The sequence below is a fragment of the Cryptotermes secundus genome, unplaced genomic scaffold (genome assembly GCF_002891405.2).
Source record: "Cryptotermes secundus unplaced genomic scaffold, Csec_1.0 scaffold135, whole genome shotgun sequence".
Classification (NCBI taxonomy): Eukaryota; Metazoa; Arthropoda; class Insecta; order Blattodea; family Kalotermitidae; genus Cryptotermes; species Cryptotermes secundus.
In genome coordinates, this window is record NW_019730104.1 from 654,331 (window position 1) to 673,482 (window position 19,152).

The window sequence follows — 19,152 nt, forward strand, 5'->3', positions numbered from 1 at the left end:
AAAAACCAAAAACTGATGCCGGAAGCAGCGTCATCAGTAGCGACTTGAAGCACAGAACAAATGATGCTCGAGATGGTTCAAGTTCGTATAGCAACAGGCGTGACCAGAGTGGTTTGAACGGCTGCTGTACTGCGATGTGGAAAGCAAATGGAAAAACTATCACATTATCACTTTTCCTGGATAGTCTCTTTCCAAAAACAGAAGATCGCATTAAGTGGAGGAACTGTTTTGGAAGAGATTGTGGACCTGTCGTCTGACAGATTACTGATGAATGAATGAATACTAGTATTACTGAATATCAGCTTCCCGGTCTGCGGTTGAATTCACTTATCGGCTTCAGTTCCTAAGCAAAAGACATTCTAATGTAATTCTTCAGAGCATCCACTATCTAAGGCGAAAACCAAAGAAGTGCCATGCATCATAAACGAGTAAAAAGTAAAAAAAAAAAAAAGTAAAGGTATCCCTGTAACAGACCGTGGACGCCCATAGGGCTGTGAGATGTTGAGGTTCCCACATTTTCTAGACAATCGGCTCAAAGATGGCGGTAGGGTTGTCAGCCTTACGCGCTGGCCGCCCTTTACCCCCAGGAATATTCCTGGTACTCATTTCGATTAGAGGCTGAGTCGGCCCCAGGGCCATAGAGCGGCTGGAAGGATTAGGTAAATTAAAAATATCCGCCTCATCGGGATTCGATCCCGCGACCTTCAGGCTTGTAGCATAGCGCCTCAACCAACTACGCTACCGTGTGACCAGTATCAGAAGATTAAAAATATGCTTCTTTTAATGAAAAGTTGTTATCTCCGTCGAAGTTCAAATATGAACATGTGTGGTTTCGACTCCCGGCAGGCTCCATGGACAGACTCGGGATGGGAATTCTGTTAGTCAGTCGCGTCATCTAACAATCTTTTAATTCCGGTGATTGATCGAATAGTCTCCTTCTGCTGCTCCGATCTTCGATCTCCCCCCAAATTGTTACATTTCCAATCGCTTCATATTAAAATACAGTTTGCTCAGCAATTTCATCAATGGCTGGCCTAAGTTTTGCGTCTGTGGCAAAGCGTGCTTACAAGGTTTAGTATCCCGACGGATTTTGAAACTTTTTCCATTCAAAATGCACCTGTTCATATTTAAAACCGTAAGGATTTGCGGAAAACATGTACTGGACATAAATATTTGTCTCATTTTTTTTTACACAGTTTTCGAAATGTTTTCATTTCACATTGGTTTTCATTCAAGGTGCTCGTTATATTTGTCCAGTTTTAATTAAAATTTGAATATATTAAATTATATTATTAAAATTCCACGAGAAGCTGTTCAGCGGTTCTCGACTTTTTCCTGCGTACAAATTAACGACAGGACAGACGGAGCGAATTTAATAAGAGTCCCTCGTAATTTCGAAAGCGTCTAAAAACGAGATTTTCCATCTTTTTCGAAAATATAACCTCCTTGTTTTCTATTATTATTGCGAGACTTGAATGAGTCGAAATTATGCACCTGGTGCCATCTCCCTGTTTTACTTCATTTCATGGAAAATTTTCAATTATATGTCTGTTCATACATGTGTATACGTGGATGATATGCTATATGAATGGAAGAAAATAGTTCATAAGGGAAGAAAAATTGGAAAAAGGCAACTGAATACACTCATGTTTGCAGTTGACATGGTTTTAATATTTGACAAGAAATAGCAACGTTCCAGTTAAGCGAAATTGGCAAAGATTACAACATGAGAATATTAACAAGAAGAAAAGTAATGATGGCATTTCATGGAGAGTACCAGACCGACGGCAAACTTACTGAACAAATAACACACTTTAAATACGTATGTCGGTAGTGCTGTGACACACGAAATGGATCAGGATATAAACCAGAAAAAAAAAAAAATCAGGCTATTTGTGGAAAAGCTTGCACAACACTGAAAGGGAAAACAAGAGAAGATCTCTCTTGCTGTGTGGCAGTGAGGCATAGACAACGAAGACCAGAGATGAAAGCAGATTATAGGCAACAGAAATTCTTCCCTTGAGAGTTGTCGAAGGGTGCACAAAACAAGACCATGTTACAAATGAAGACATTGGAAAGAATTTAGAGGCGGAATTAATAATGCAAGAAATAATACACTATAGACAAAACCGGAATTAAATATAAAAAGAATGCCGGACGAAAGAATACCAAAGCAAACAATGAAAGACCAGCCATATACAGATCCAATGGCCTCCCCAGGAAAAGATGAATAGAATGGTGAGACCGGAACAGGCTTAGCCTAATCCATGGAGGAGGAGGAAGAGGAAGAAGAATAAGATGTGTGAATGTATAAGTACTTATATTAAAATTCACAGAAATAAAGAAATATCATCCCGCCTTATCACGGAGGATAGTAAGGGCGAGGCATGCAACAGCAAGAGACATGAGAAATGCACGCAGAATTGTATTCAGGAAACCTGAAGTGAAGAGGCAACTTAAGAGTCCTAGGTGTAGACGACAGAATAATAATAATATAGATCTGAGAGGAGTCGTATTTGAGTGGGGTCCAACCTACTCAAAAGATAAAGAAGAGGCAAACACTCACGGACATGCTAATGAACATTCGGACTCCATAAAGGGCAGGCATTTCTTGGCCATCTGAGCAACTATTAGCTTCTCAGGAATTCCTTTGCTACTTGCAGTTAGTTAATGACATCTAAAAACAAAATATTATATCTATATTACGAATAAATTTCTAGCCAATCAGTTGTTGTGCGGTCTCGAGTCGCTGGGATACTAATCGCAGGTCCGAATTCCACTCGGCGCATCAATATTGCATGGAATATTTTTACTGTGTGAATCGGATCCAGGGCTCTGCGCTTCACGGCGTCCGGTGCGCCGCTTGCCGCGAGGAACATGCGTATTTTGCAGATGAATCGGTATGCCTGACGGCCAATAACGTTCAGAATGAAGTAGTTACAATTCACAGGAGGCGTTAAAAATGCTGTCATTCCTACATGTAGATATTTTTCGCAATTAATTGTTTCGTTAAAAAACACAGGCACAACAATCCTTCTTGTACTTACAGCACACCAGACACCAACTTTCACTGGATGGCTTCAGCAATTGTGTTGCCATTCTTACACTAGACTATGACAATACAGTCCCCTTCAGCCCCAATGGTTCTCAACCTTTGTGAAACCGCGGCCCAGTAATATCTTTTTTATAGGGCGAGGACCCGGTACCAGGCCGCTGCCTGGCGGTTGAGAAACACTGAGCTAAACGCTTCAGTGATTTTCTAGGTGTTTGTTCAAGTCTGGCCCCTCTGTCATCAAACTTCTCCTCAGTAAGCACTCGACACTTATGTTTTTGTTTCTTGTCTATTAAGAGTGCCGTTGTTCTAAGTTTATTCACCAAATAATGAATTGTTTGTCTGCTGGGAACTCTTTCATCAAGAAATTTATGTCGAAATTTTCGCTGATATTTTCTAGCAGATCCGTATTTCACATGGGTGACATACAGAATCACACATTGCTCTAAAGTATACCGCACCATGACGTACACTCTGCTCACTGACCGAATCTGAGAACAAATCGCTAATGGAGCTGGTAACTGCTGTCTGCTGCTGACAAATCATAATCTCTCATGAATGAACCGCACTGTTCGCCATGCAAAATAATACCATCAAGCGGTCCATAAGTTAATTACTTCTTCTCATTTCAAACGTTATACGCCATCAGGCATACTGATTCATCGGAAAAAACTTGTATGCGGCTCACGGCAAGCAGCGCACAGGTCGCCGTGAAGCGCAGAGCCGTTGACCAGGTCTACATAGTAAAAATATTCCTTGTACATCTATGTGTTTCCCCTGCCCCCCTGCTGTCTGTGAAAGCAGAAGCTTTGTATTGGTCGAGTCTTATTAAATGTTTATAATGATGCTTTCATAATTCCTTCCAAATTGGAACAGGCCAAAGACTAATACATGACAGGCACTACAATAGGTGGTACCTTCTATGACAATTAAAATACGACTGTTAGGTAGTGTTCAAAAGTTTCAAGTATTTTAGACATAAACAAATGTCTTCTTATTTATTGGAAACCACCATTTGCTACAGATATGAGCATCCGATAGATACAGTGAAGGACCTGGCAGACAGTAACCTTCCGTGGGTTAATGTTCATGAGGCTTGGGTGTGGTCCCTCCTAGACTCTGAAGACCCTGTCTCGAAGACGCTAGTTCAACACTTCCATGTCCTTACTGAGGAGGAGATGACAGCACTGTCGACTCAAGGAAAAACAGCATTTTCCCTTGAGAAACTCGCCGGCGGTAAGACAACAGTTATCCTTACAAGATAGAGCAAGTACACCAAATGACAAATCCTCAAAAAAGGATGTGGAAAATTTTGAATATATGGTAGTGACAGTAACCGATCAAAATTGCAGTCATGAATCAGATAACAAAAATTAAATTCAGGGAACCATTCAGTTTAGAATCATTTGTTTTCTTGTTTCTTACCAAAACCTAAAGATTAAATTATACAGAGGTATAATTTTGGCTGATTTATATCTGTAACTTGATCTTTTGTCTTAAGGAAGAAACAAAGCCTGCTGGTGTTAAAGAATATGGTGTGAGTAGAATATTTATTCCTGTGAGAAAGGAAACCACAGGAGAATGGAGGAATTTGCATAAAGACGAACTTCATAATCAACACTTCTTTTTTTAATATTAGGGCGATCAAATGTAACACATGTAGAAGACTGAGAAGATCAGAAATGCGCACAACATTTTAGCATGGAAACCTGAAGTAATGAGACTGCTTGGGGGACCTAGGCATAGATGGGATAATATAAAATAGATCTTTGGATAAAGCCTGTGAGGGTGTGAGCTGAATTCAGATGAAAGGTTAGGATCTAGCAGCATGCTCTTTTGAACACAACAGTGAATTTTTGGGTCCATAAAATACTTGGAATAGACCAGCTAAGGCACTGTCAGATTTTCAAGCACTGTTGCCTTGGAGTGTCTTGACCCTCAGCTCCAAAAATATCGTTCAGTAGATATTTCTGTTGAGAAACCTTCTATGGAGACACCAGAGAAGGAAGTAGTTTGCAATTACACAGGCTAAATTCCCAATTTCCTTCCTTCCAGTTTAATTCTTACTGCAGCAACTGTCCTCTTACATTTAATGCTTTTCAGATCACTATTCTGTACCAATTCACATAAACGAGACAGCTGTCCACACATTGCGGATTATGAATGAGATGCTGTATGGCGGTCATGTTGTAACCATCATCAGAAAATCATCCCCATACAAGGAATACTTCAACCAAATCATCAGCAGCCTGTACGAGACAGGCATAGTGCACTACTGGGAGGGGCAAACCATTCAAAGATACATGTCACAGCGCCTCCAGATCGCCATCAAACAGAGTGTTGTCCTTGACACCCAAGATGGACCCATACAACTTACGGTTGTCCATATACAAGGAGCATTTGTAATACTGGGCCTTGGTCTTATTCTAGCTACAGTTTTGTTCATAGCTGAAACGGGTTATTGTGTAATCAGACAACACTACAGCAATTTTAAGAACAAATTCAGATAACCTGATTGTAAATATTTTCTTTAAGATACTGAAAAAAAAAACTGAACATGTACATTCATTGGAAGCTGATGAATTTTAAATTTGGTGACTGCCATGCATCGTGCTCTTTAACATCACACAGAAATTCTTAATGTGATTATATGGTTTTAGCAATTTCAGTTCATATTTCTTGGCAGCATTGTAGATACAGTATTAACTGAGTGAAAAGTTAAGTGACTGAAAATGAGTAACTACCCCCTTTGAGCACAGTCAGCAAGCAACTAGCTACTAGCTATTCAGATGGTCAAGAAAATCCATGGGTGTTATGGAATTTGAAGGTTCATTAGTGAGTTCACAAGAGCTCTCCACTGTTCCTTATCTTGAAGCATTTGATTCCAGGGTGTTGCTGTCAAAATTTTAGCTACTAGTTAGCATGTTCAATTTTGAATCTTTTATTTTCCAGAATTAAAAAGGGACTGGCAGTTTCTTCAGAGCACACAGTAGCATAGTTGGTTGAGGCACTATGCTACAAGCTGGAAGGTCGCCGGTTTTGAGTCCCAATGAGGTGGATTTTTTCAGTTTACCTAATCCGTCCAGCTGCACTATGGCCCTGAGGTCAACTTAGCCTCTAACAGAAATAAGTATCAGGAATTTTTCTGGGAGTTAAAGGGCACTTGGCATGCAAGACTGACAACCTTACCGCCATCTGTGAGCCAACTGTCTAGAAAATGTGGGAGCCTCAATGTCTCACAACCCTATGGGCCTTCATGGCCTGTTACAGGGACTTTACCTTTTACCTAGAAGTTTCTTCATAAGAGTCTCCAAAATAATACTCAAAAGTATGCAAATCAAGTAATCATCGCTAACTTTAACATACATTGTATATACCGGAAGTAAGCACTGAAGATTTGCTTGGATTTTTTTTTGTTTTCCTTTTACTTTTTCAAAAAACTTTTCCACCCCTTCATCTGATCCTTTCTCCTTCTATGCTTTTGTAAGATAATACAAAATATCTGCTGGTAACAAATATATAATAACAAATTCATTCAAGGCAAGGTAATAAAAAGGTGCCTAATATAAAATTAATATCAGGAACTATAACAGTAAGGTGTTCATGAAAGGACTGACTACTGTACAAGGGATATTCATAAAGTGATCTCTAGTGAGCTGTTAACAAAACAGGCAAAGAAAAAAATTATTATACACAAAAATATACATACATACTTAAGCTGTTTTCAATGTAGCTGCGCTGGAATTGTGGCATTTGTCTTATTGGGGAATAACTTTTTGTATGCCTGTGTCAAAGTAGTCTGCTGCCTGTGAGCTCAGCCACGTACTGACACCTTCCATCTACTCCTCATTATTGTCAAGGCACTGAAGGTAAACAGGTGGTAGTCACTTGAAGCAAGATCAGGACTCTAAGGAGGGTGGTCAAACAATACCCAACTGAAATTCTCCAGCAGTGGTCAAATGTGAGCAGCTGTATATGGACAGACATTGTCATGAAGGAGCACTACACTGAATGTCTGCATTCCATGCCATTTATTTTAAATGGTCAGCCCTATGCAGTTTCTTTAGTTTTTCAGAGTATATTTCTGTGTTATTGTGGTCCCTTTTTGCATGAATTAAATAAACCATCGGCACTCCTTTCCTGTCCCAGAAAACAGTTTCCGTCAGCTTTCTAGCAGACACTTTTTTAAACTTCTTCAGCTTGTTTGGTGAATGTGTGCATCCATCACCTGTTACTGATACGATGTGACTGAGAAATTCATCACCATCTTTGTGATGCTGCTCTAAAAAAAGTAAAAGCTGACCCCATCTCTGTGTCTTTTGCACACCTATGAGCATTTTTTGAACCCATCCTCCGCAAGACTTGGGATAGGCTAGCATAACTGTGACAATGTTGTAGAAAACAGTGCATGAAGTTTGTGGAAATTTACACAAAGTTCTGAAATCGCAAAGCACCGCCTTTCACAGACTTTTTGCTCAACAAGATCATCACTCACTCCACATGGCTGATCACTTCTTTGCCCATCTCTGAACATTTTCTATCGTTTTTTTATAGTTCCTTCACTCACTACACTTTGGCCGTAAACCGCTGGGCATAATTCACAATCAATTTCTGTAGTACTCATGCTTTAGCATGAAGAAAGAGGATAACAGCACGAATTTCGCAGCTGATGGTATTGTGAATCGTAGGACACATCAAAACTCACTCTGCAGAGACAAGAACAAACACTAGATGACCAGTTATGTGATGGTTTGCAAGGCAATGAGACATGTGATGCTACTGCACACATGCAAGCTCTCTCCTGCTCCTACATTACTTGAGTAAAATAAACAGAGGCTACTTTCTGAATAGCCTTCATGCATTTTATGTAACTTATTTAAACAAACATATTACAAAAGTAAAACAAGTCAGTTATCGGATGGTTAGAACTTATGGTGCAGGTGTTCAGTATGTCCACCATTGTTCTTGACACTATTTCAGAATGTGCACAATATGTCTGTCATCCACCTCAACAACATGGCATATATGCACAAGAATTCTTGCACTGTCCACCCCACAACACTGGCACCAATATTGCTGGTGAATATTCATATTTCGCTTTTCAGATCTGCAATATTTCAATGATAACTGCAACAGACATGATCCTAAGATGGCTTCACCAAACATAATCACATGGATTAACATCAACAAATCTGTCATGATAGTGGTTCAAAATTATTTGATAATGAAAATTACTATTTAAAATGTACATAACAGTATCAGTAGCATGTGGCCATGGTCAAACTTGTTGAAATAAAAAACCCATTGATATGACACCTATTCCTTGCAAAATTTGAAGAAAGGTCCTTCCAGAAATATCTCATAACATTCAGAGCTCACATTCTCTTCTAGGCATATGTGGCTCACAGTATTAACAGCAGAAAAAGCACACCAAAATGTACACTATGCTGGCTAAAGTGGAGCACCTTCATCAAGGTTTGGATTTTCTGCTCCCCATATTTGACTATTCTGTAGCAATCCCATTCAGATAAATAAAAAATGTTATGTAGTGCAGGCCACCATATTCAAACCAAACTACCAGCCTTACAGTATACAAGTATCCAACACCAGAACAAATGATCATGCAAAACAAACAATGTTTTTAAATTAAAATAGTCAGAAATTTCAACAAGACACTGTACAAACACAGTACAAAATTAATTAAAGTAAGATAAAAATACAATAAATAATACAACAAATTAGATTAAAATTAATAAAGAAAACAACAACCTCTATAGAAATATTGTCTCATTTTTTCAAGACAAAATTCCAAATCCCTTGTTCATTTTCCAATGGAATTTCAATGACTCTTGGTCTAACCTGAGTACCTACAGTCAACCAATGACCAGAATCATCTCTTCACATATGGAGTAGCATCCTTGATAAATAAAGCTTTCCACAGGAGTTTGATCATCAGACCTGAACCACAATGATGAATACATGTAATTCCTCCTCTTTTCATTGCCAGTGACATTCACAACACTGGAATCTCATCTGACTTCAGCACTCATAATTGCAATGACACTAACTGTCTTCTTGATATGTTTAATGGATAGTGGTGAAACTTCTTACTTTGGCTGAGTCCAACTTCAGTAATAACTCTGTACAGTCCCAAAAACCATTTACATTCATTTGATTCATAAAATCTTGAGACAGTTGTCTTTATTTTCTCTGCCTTATCCATGGCCAATAATCTGTTCAGTGGTAGGTGTAGCCAGCTTCAGTATGCTGAACACTTTCAAAATTTCTTAGTACTGAGTTTTTGCACAGCTACATTGTCATTATGTCTATGATACTTTGAAGAATCTTTGCAAAGCGATTTTATTGCAAATTTTCTACAAACTAAGTTGACCCACACACACACACACACATTCTTTTACTTCACAGATCTGACTCATGTGAATAATGACACTTTCATTTAAATTTTCTCATTTGCTTTACATGATGTTGTACAGGTAGAATGAGACTGAAGATCTTCTGAAAAGAAGCTGATTTCTTCCCAAACCAATCATAAAACTAAGATCTTTAGAAACAACACATTTTCATCTTTTTGCCATACCAGTGATTTTTTCGCCTAGAGAAACGTTCATATAATGCCAAAACTTGCAAAACACCTATAGAAACTCTCAAGCTACAAACTGCTCACCTAGGGCCATGGCCACAGCCAATTTTAATGAGTTTTATTTCTACCCTGCAATATTCAGGTAGTTCTGCCTGACATTTAATGCAAAAAAATCATGCACAGAACCTCTGAAGTGGGTTACTGTCTCAAGATAGGTGACAGTCATCATGCATGTGCTGTAACCTGCAAAAACTTAGCAATTAAATACAAAAATTAATTGCAATAAAACAAGTAACTGTTTATTAAAAACAAAATTGTAAGTATATTTGTAAGTATGAATTATAAGAGATGATTTTTTTTCCCCATTGGCGCTACAGCCCTCGTTTGGGCCTAGGTCTACCTCCACGAAACTCTCTGTTTCACTTCGGTTTACTAGATTTTAGACATATGGTAGGTTTCCTTGGGCGGGTGATCAGCTTGTCACAAGGCCTTTACCTGTACACAAATATAGAAAAACGCACACATACATCCATGCCCTGAGTGGGATTCGAACCCACGATTCCAGCTTCCGAGCGAGTGAAGACAGTGCATGCCTTAGACCGCTCGGCTACCGTGACCGGCCGATATTTTATTTCACCTGAAATTAAAAGTTTGCATTAGCATATACTGTTTTATTAATGAAATGTACAAATATTGAAAGAAATGTGTAATCAAGTTTTACCACGAAGGTATATGCCATACTAAAATCAAACTACAGATGACTATTGCAGCATCTAGTGAAATGGGACACTGTGTTTGATGGCCCCACTGTATGCATAGTTTGTAAACCCTCCAGAATAGAATCCAATTTCATTACATGAACGTAATACCACATATTTCACACATCTTAATTTACAAAACCAGTTACTTTTAAAATTCTTGCCAGTAATGATCCTACATCATTTCCATGCTATTTTTGTATATATCACTAGAAATCAAGTCGTAAGTTACACATTGCTTACACTATGGTTCATAAATTTATATTACTTGTTTTCACCTTTCAGGACATATAGTAATCCGTCACAAACCTTGTTGTTATGTTCCTGAAAAAACAGCAGTTAGCAAGGCAATTCTTATAGGAAACTAGAGGTTAGGAGAACTGGGATTGCTGTTAATATTCAACAAAGCTTAAGATCAAATAAAGCTGTAAATATAAATCCTGAATTGAGAACATTAAAAGATGTGCAGCTGGTAGCATAATATGAAAATTTTGAACTTATCTGACAACTACAGCCCTGTCCCTATGAAATGTGAATCTCTTGGTGTGGAACCCACCAATTTTTCAACATGTACATAAATTAAAAATCACTGATACACAACACCAAATAATGCAGCTGGTGAAACTAAAAGGTGAATGCAAAAGTGCTGTTACTTCAAATGCGTGACTAGCAATGCCATGGTTGACAAAGGATTGCTGTTCTTGTGAAGTGAAATGAATTCCTCATATTTATCCTCTGATGTTGCAAGTGGAACCTGTACTGAGCACAACATGATACAGTGTTATTCATACACCATTCAGAAGGGAAAAACTGCAGATGTGTATATTTTTATAAAACATGTAAAATTAGCCATAGTGATTTATAACTGCTTAAAGTGGACTACCATCCTTTTAAAGGAAGTACAAATTATCCTTTTCTTTCAAAATATAATGTAATATAATAAAACCAATACAATTACAGTAATGTACAGGAGACACTCAAATTTCACAGGTATATAAAACTGATAATTCACATACATATATTGGCATATTTACACTCAGCATTTGCCAGGCAATATTTTCAGTCACAATCTGAAATTAATTCCTTAATGTAAATTTTCAGTCATAAAATTAAATCTGTTTGTTAAAGTAAACTGTGTCAAAATCATCAGTGATTGATTTGTATACAATCCAAAACTGTCTAAAACAGGAGTTACACAATATCCAACCTAGCTGTTACCTCAGAACAGTGCTAGTTTGGACATACTCTAGCTGTGTAAATTGTTTCTGTTGAGTTTCAAGAGTCAACACACAGGTATTAATGATCTGAAAATGATGGATACACACTTGAAAATGCATAGAAAAATTCCATACATTAGGAACGGCATTACAGGAAATGAAAACACAGAAAAATATTTTATGGAAATTACACCACATTGGAAAACAAATATTACTTTTAAGAAAGCAGTCTTCTGGGATTTGGCACCGTGTATATGTGATTTTAACCGACGTTTCGGAGGAACGTATCGCCTCCATCTTCAGGGTAGAAGGAAAAATATAAGAAATCTGCAAGCGAAGAGACCGTGAGAACCGGTAAAAGCAGAGCTCTTCACTTGCGGATTTCTTATATTTTTCCTTCTACCCTGAAGATGGAGGCGATACGTTCCTCCGAAACATCGGTTAACACCACATATACACGGTGCCAAATCCCAGAAGACTGCTTTCTTCATAGTCACGGGCGCGAAAGCCTCAAATCTTAAATATTACTTTTACTAAGTATCATTAACAGCTTAATGAACCCGTAGACTTACATGGAGAATTAAGCTCCTTATACTTGTAAATGTTGCTGTACTCCTAGTTAAAACATTGTTTCTTTACTTGATTTAAGACCAGGCTCTGGTCCAAACACAGGGAAATGCATAGTACCTCCTTCCTTGAATGCTTCTCTACGGGGATCACCAAAATCATCTAACCCACTTTCCATGCTGATATTGTCTTGACAACTGAGAGTAAAAACCTTCAAAGATATCCAGCCTCAGTGAACCCAAAGTATATAGATACAAATTCAGTAACATTCAGTTTATGTTTGAAATTTCAGCACAGTGCATTAAATAATGAAGTAATATATTCGCAAAAGTAAGTGTGTAAAAACCACATCAAATTAATATGTAAAAAATGAAATCAAGTGGAAAATGATACCAGAAATAAAACTTGTAATATGTGCAAAACAAAGAAAGCATGTTTCACCAATAAGTTTAACATTATAGCTTCCTTAAATTCCTAATGACAGATGCAACAGTAATGAAGTGTGTGGTATTCCATTTTCTTGGGAGTTGTTGGTACTTAGTGGCAAAAATGTCCTTCTGTACTGGCAGGAGTGGGTAGAACTGGTCCTCTTGTACATTGAAATAAGATTTCAATCACATTTCCATATCTAAACATCTAACATCTAAAAGTATTTGATAACCTCAAGCTGATTGAGGTGGAAAATTTAAGGGAATTGTTCACTAACCACGAACTGCATCTTAATGGAAAAGGTAAGGAGAGTCTTGCTAATAAGATTGTGAAGGCAACAAAGGACATATATGTGAAGGGGTCAACACCAATTGAGAGGAAATGGAAGGAAGAAATAATGGGATCCAGTGATGAGGATGATGATTTAGTGGATGACCAGAATGCGCCTAACCAGGAAGCCCAGGATGGTGATGGACATGTAAATGAAGAGCAGGTTACGGAAATTTTGAAGTGTGATAAACAGATAGAAACCCAAGTAAAATGACCCTGAAATGTTCCAAAGAAAAGGAACCCGGATTTTTTATGGAAATAACGAGGGAAAACATAAGTAACAGTTTAAGTAAATGGGAAGTGAGAGGGAATTTAAAAGATAATATGTTTACAATCTTACACCATAATGTTCAGAGTCTAAGCAATAAGCACATGGAATTGACAGTACTTTTAAATTCTAGCTTGCAGGATGTAAATATACTGGCTTTACAGAACATCGGTTGGACGAATTCTCACTAACCTTGGTAGAAACAGATAAGTTCAAACTGGTTAGTAAATTTTGTAGAAAGCAAAGTAAGAGTGGTGGATCATGTATATTTGTAAACAAAGAGGTGAATGTAAGGGAAGTCACGTTTTTAAATGAACTGGGTAGTGAAAAATACTTTGAGATATCAGGTGTGGAAACTGAAAAATTTGAATGGGTATTGATATGTATTTACAGATCGCCTCAAGGTGATGTGAAAATATTTTTGAAGAAACTCGAATCTCTCATTGAGAGAATATACAAAAATAAGAAAAAATTAATAATCTGTGGAGACTGGAATATAAACCTGCTCCAGGAAAATGAGCAGGTCCAGTCATTGAAAAATTTGTTAGTATCTTATGATTTAATAAATATAGCCTCCAGTCCAACAAGAGTTACTAGTAGCTTGGAATCACTGTTAGATATGTTGGTGTTAAACAGATAGTTTAACAAGAATTAAATTGAGATTATAAATATGGGATATTCAGATCATTTGGCCCAGATTTTATGGGTATTAATAGATAAAGGTAATAATGAGAAAAAAAGCTTTAAAAAGAAAGTATACCATGGACAATATTGCTAAATTTATAACTTTGTTGACTACTGAATCTCTGGGGGAAATATATGTGGAAAGGTGTGTAAATGAGACATATAAGCAATTTATAAATAAATTCTTAGGCTATTTTAATCAAGTATTTCCACCAAAACCAGTAATAAAGAGAAATACTAAGAATAAGACATGGATATCAAAAGGAATAAAAATATCTTGCCGGAAAATGAGGTTCTTAAACGATTTAAAATGGAGGATAGCTTTGCCAATTGAAATAGTAAGCTGTATCAGTAGTTATGAAAGGATATATAAAAGGGTTATTTTAGAAGCAAAAAAGAGACAAAATGATAAATGGATAAAAGGGGCATCTAACCCAAATAAAATAATATGACAGATAATAAATAAAAGAATGGGCAAAGTAGGAAAGGATGACCAGGAGATTCGGTTACAAGGATATAATAGGAAAATATCCCACCCCCAGGAGGTGGCTGACACACTGAACTCATATTTTATAGACAAAGTTGAAGAACTCGTGGAGAAAAACAAGAGTAAGACCAAAGAAATATCGTTAAAAGAAGTTGTAAGAGGAAACCCAAATTCAGTGTATTTTGGCCAATCTCAGAAGAAATTGTCAAAGAAGCATCTAAATTAAAGGGCAAAGCCTCAGCGGGAGCTGACGGAATCCCAGGTTTTCTTATAAAAATATGCATCACGAGTATAAAAAAACCACTCAATTTTATATTTAATGAATCAATAAATCAAGGGGTTTTCCCTGATTTACTGAAAATTGCAAAGATCAAGCCAGTTTACAAAAGAGGAAACAAACATGAAGCGAGCAACTATAGACCTTATCAGTGCTATCAGTATTCTCAAAGATCTTGGAAAAAATAGTATACAATAGACTGGTGTCCTTTACAGCCAAATTTAAAATATTAACTGAAAAATAATATGGATTCCAAAAAGATAAATCAACAACATCAGCGTGTCAGTCATTTATCAGGAAGATACAAGAAGCTTTGGATAAGAAACTACTACCTGTGGGTATTTTCTTTGATTTAGCAAAGGCTTATGATGTTATTAACCATGATATTTTGCTAGAAAAATTAGAGCATTATGGGATAAGAGGGCAAATTAATGCCTGGCTAAAATCTTATCTAACACTAAGGGCACAATATGTGGAATTAATTTCTAAGGGTAACAGGGACTGTATGACTCATTTTAATTCAAAAATAAGGAATGTAAAGGTAGGGATTCCACAAGGGTCAACCTTGGGCCCGTTTTTGTTTTTCATTTACATAAATGACCTACCCCTCCATATAACTAATGGGGAAGTGGTGCTATTTGCAGATGATACCAGTATACTGGTAATAGAAAAGAACAAAAATATTCTTCAAGACAAAATAGATAAGGTAATGAAGCAACTCGAATCTTAGTTTTCAATGAATAATATGGTAAAAATTATGAGAAGACTACAGCAATGTATTTCCATATGAATAAACTACAAGATAGCATTGAGCCAGTAATTACCTTTAAAAATATAATTAATTAATTATACAGCACAGTTTAGGTTTCTTGGTATTAATTTAACTCACAAATTAAAATGGAACATTCATATTCAGTCAGTCTGTACAAAGCTCAGTAAGGTGTGTTACATTAATAAAGCTTTGAAAGGCGAAGTAAGCCCATATGTCCTTAGGAATCTGTACTTTGCTAAATTCCAGTCTCAAATAAGTTATGGTTTGATATTTTGTGGGGGAGAAAGTGAAAGTAAAAAAATTCTGATTTTGCAAAAAAGGGTTCTTCGAATAATGAAAGGAGTAACAAAAAGAATATCATGTAGACCTATATTTAGAGAACTAAAAATTTTAACAGTAACATCTTTGCATATTTTAGAGGTGTTATGTTCTTTCAAGAAATATAACATTTACACCACAAAAAAACTCTGACCTACATAACTATGACACGAGAAAGAAAGAAGACTGTCACGTGCAAAGTTATCATACCTTAGCATATGAGAAGGGTGTTACAAATATGGCTATTAAGCTTTATAATAGACTGCCTTTGGAACTAAGAATTGTAAAAGCACATAGATAATTCCTACATAAACTCAAAAGATATTTACTGGAACACCCACTGTATAATTTGCATGAGTTCCTTTCAGAAGAACAGTTAAACGAATAAGATTATCCTTGATAAATAGATTTAAATGTAAATAAAATGACTAGTAATTAGGTGAAGTTTTTAATATGATTCAGCCTATAAACGGAATAGAAGTCTTAAAAGAGATTGCACTCCAAATGATTTAATCATTATCTAAATTGAATTTTATCTTTTGTGGATTATTTTGATATAATAGGTTTTAAGTTTAAGAATATGACAGTGGTAATTAAGATATATACGAATATAGTAAGATGACCTTGTTTTTATAATGGAAGGTAGTTGTAAATTTGATTGCACCTAATATATTTTAATTATACCGAGAGTGTGATTTTAATTGTAATTGAATGTTAAGTTATGTGATATATAATGATGTTCAATCGATTGGGCAGGAGGCCAATTAGACTGGAAAAGTTGTATATGTATGTGACTTGTTCGAGAGTTACAATTTGTAACTGTGATGAATGTTAAATAAAATTACTATATTATAGATGGGATTTGGAGAAGTTATATGCTCAAAGACAAAGCATCCAGGAGACCCTAGAAGAGAAACTCGGTGCAACTGAAGGTGAAAGCGGAAATGCTGAAGTGCAGTGGAACAATATAAAAGAATGCATGTTAGATACTATCAGTGATTTGGTTGGTAAAGTTGAGAAGATAGCAAGAAAAACATGGGTTACACAGGAGATGATGAGTAAAATGGAGGAGCGAAGGAAATGGAAGAATGTCAACAATGAAGAAGGCAGGAGGAAATACAGGAGACTGAGGAATGAATTGAAAAGAGCCACGGACAGGGCCAAAAAGGAATATCTTGAGAAGATATGTAATGAGATTATGGAATTTCAAAGAACAGGCCGTTATGATTTGATGTACATGAAGACAAAAGAACTAGGATGGAAAGAGAATCATGGGATTCAAAATGTTGGCATCGAAGACTCCCAGGGGAATAGAATAGTAGATCAGAGGCAAGTGCTGAAAATTTGGGAAAATTATATTTCAGAACTATATGATCGACCTAATCGGCCAGAAACCTTAGAAGTTGAACCGGAAGAAGAAGTAGATACAGACGAGAAAGGACCATATATTTTACAAAGTGAGGTGGAAAAAGCTATCAAGGAAATGAGGAAGGGAAAGGCTACAGGAGATGATGATGTACCTGGAGATGTGCTCAAGTTACTGGGAGAAGGTGGTTTGAAAACACTGACAAAACTAATGAACACCATATATGAAAGTGGAGAGTGGCCCAAGGACTTTACAGAAGTTACAATGATTGCCTTAAAGAAAAAGACAAAAGCTACAAAATGCAGCGACCATCGCACAATAAGTCTTATTGCACATACAGCAAAGATAATAGCAAAGATACTTAAAAGAAGAATTGAAAGGAAAATAGAGGATGTACTTGGAGAAGATCAGTTTGGATTTAGAAGAGGAAAAGGAACCAGGGATGCAATTGGGATGATGAGAATTATAGCGGAACGAACTTTGGAGATAGATGAAGAACTGTGTGTTTGCTTCATAGACTGGCAGAAGGCATTTGACCGGGTAAACTGGACCAAATTAATGCAGATCCTGAAAGAAACAGGTATCGATTGGCATGAAAGAAGATTGATTAGCAAATTGTACATGGATCAGAAAGTTAGAGTACGACTGGACAGGGGGGAGACAGGAAGTGTGCAGATTGGAAGAGGAGTTCGACAAGGATGCTGTTTATCACCAATTCTGTTCAACTTGTACAGCGAATGCCTTACCAAGGAAGCTCTGGATGGGCTCGGTGACTTCAAAGTAGGAGGGCAAATTATTCAAACTGTGAAATATGCAGATGACCTTGTGTTAATGGCTAAGGAAGAAACTGTGCTACAGGGCATGATTGATAGACTAATTGAAATTGGAAGGTGCTATGGCATGGAAATGAATGTGGAGAAAACAAAAGTAATGAAAATTTCGAGACAACCAACCCCAGTCACAATAAAGATAGACCAAAAACAACTGGAGAATGTGAAATGTTTTAAATATTTGGGTAGCTTGTTAACAGATGATGGAAGGTGTACTTGTGAAATTAAATCCAGGATTGCCATGGCAAAAGCTGCATTTAGCAAGAAGAAGAATCTTTTTACCAGCAAATTGGACTTAAATTTGAGGAAGAAACTAGTGAAATGCTACATTTGGAGCATAGCTCTGTATGGGGCTGAAACATGGACACTTAGGGCAGTAGATCAGAAACATCTGGAAAGTTTCGAAATGTGGTGTTGGAGAAGGATGGAGAAGATCAGTTGGACAAATTATGTGAGAAATGAAGAAGTGTTAATTAGAGTCAGTGAGCAGAGGAATATCCTACACGAAATAAGAAAACGGAAGGCTAATTGGATTGGTCATGTTTTACGCAGAAACTGCCTTCTAAAAGAAGTTATTGAAGGAAAGATAGAGGGGCAGATAGAAGTGACAAGAAGACGAGGAAGAAGACGTAAGAAGATGCTGGATGACCTTGGGGACAGAAGAGGATACTGTCATTTGAAGGAGAAAGCTCTAGATCGCATTAAGTGGAGGAATTGTTTTGGAAGAGACTGTGGACCTGTCATCTGACAGATTACTGATGATGATGATGATGATATTATTATTATTATATTGGTGCTGTTGTTGTTTGTAGTAGTAGTAGTATTTTACAAACTTAGTCATGAATTTAAATGGTTCCATTTATTTACACAAACATTCTGCGAATTTTACTCTGTCCTGAGACTGTCATTTTTATCATTACTTCCTGAATATATATACATACAGTAATTTACATTTCTGTCTTCTAGGTTATGGCACTGAGCAGTCTGGTAGGCTATCCTGAAGACAGAAGCAGTATTATTGACTATGAAAAAAAATCAACACAAACAATCAATTGATTATATAAACTTTATAAAGCAAAGTCTACAATTTCAACGACACATCTAACCATATTTTGTCATCATCAGGAAGAACTAAAACATGTAGTATTTACAATAATGGATGTAGTATGTTGCTCCAAAACACTGGCAACCACTGC

General features: G+C 36.8%; 1 protein-coding gene across 1 annotated transcript in view; it reads left to right on the forward strand.

Annotated features, from left to right (window-relative positions):
* Window positions 1-13,168, forward strand: part of LOC111866019 — a 23,128-nt gene extending 9,960 nt beyond the window's left edge. The window contains exons 4-6 of the mRNA XM_023854502.2: window positions 4,077-4,288; window positions 5,156-5,430; window positions 12,863-13,168. Of these exons, the coding sequence (XP_023710270.2) occupies window positions 4,077-4,288; window positions 5,156-5,430; window positions 12,863-13,168 (793 nt within the window). The remainder of the gene's footprint in view (window positions 1-4,076; window positions 4,289-5,155; window positions 5,431-12,862) is intronic.
* The last annotated feature ends 5,984 nt before the right edge of the window (window positions 13,169-19,152 follow it).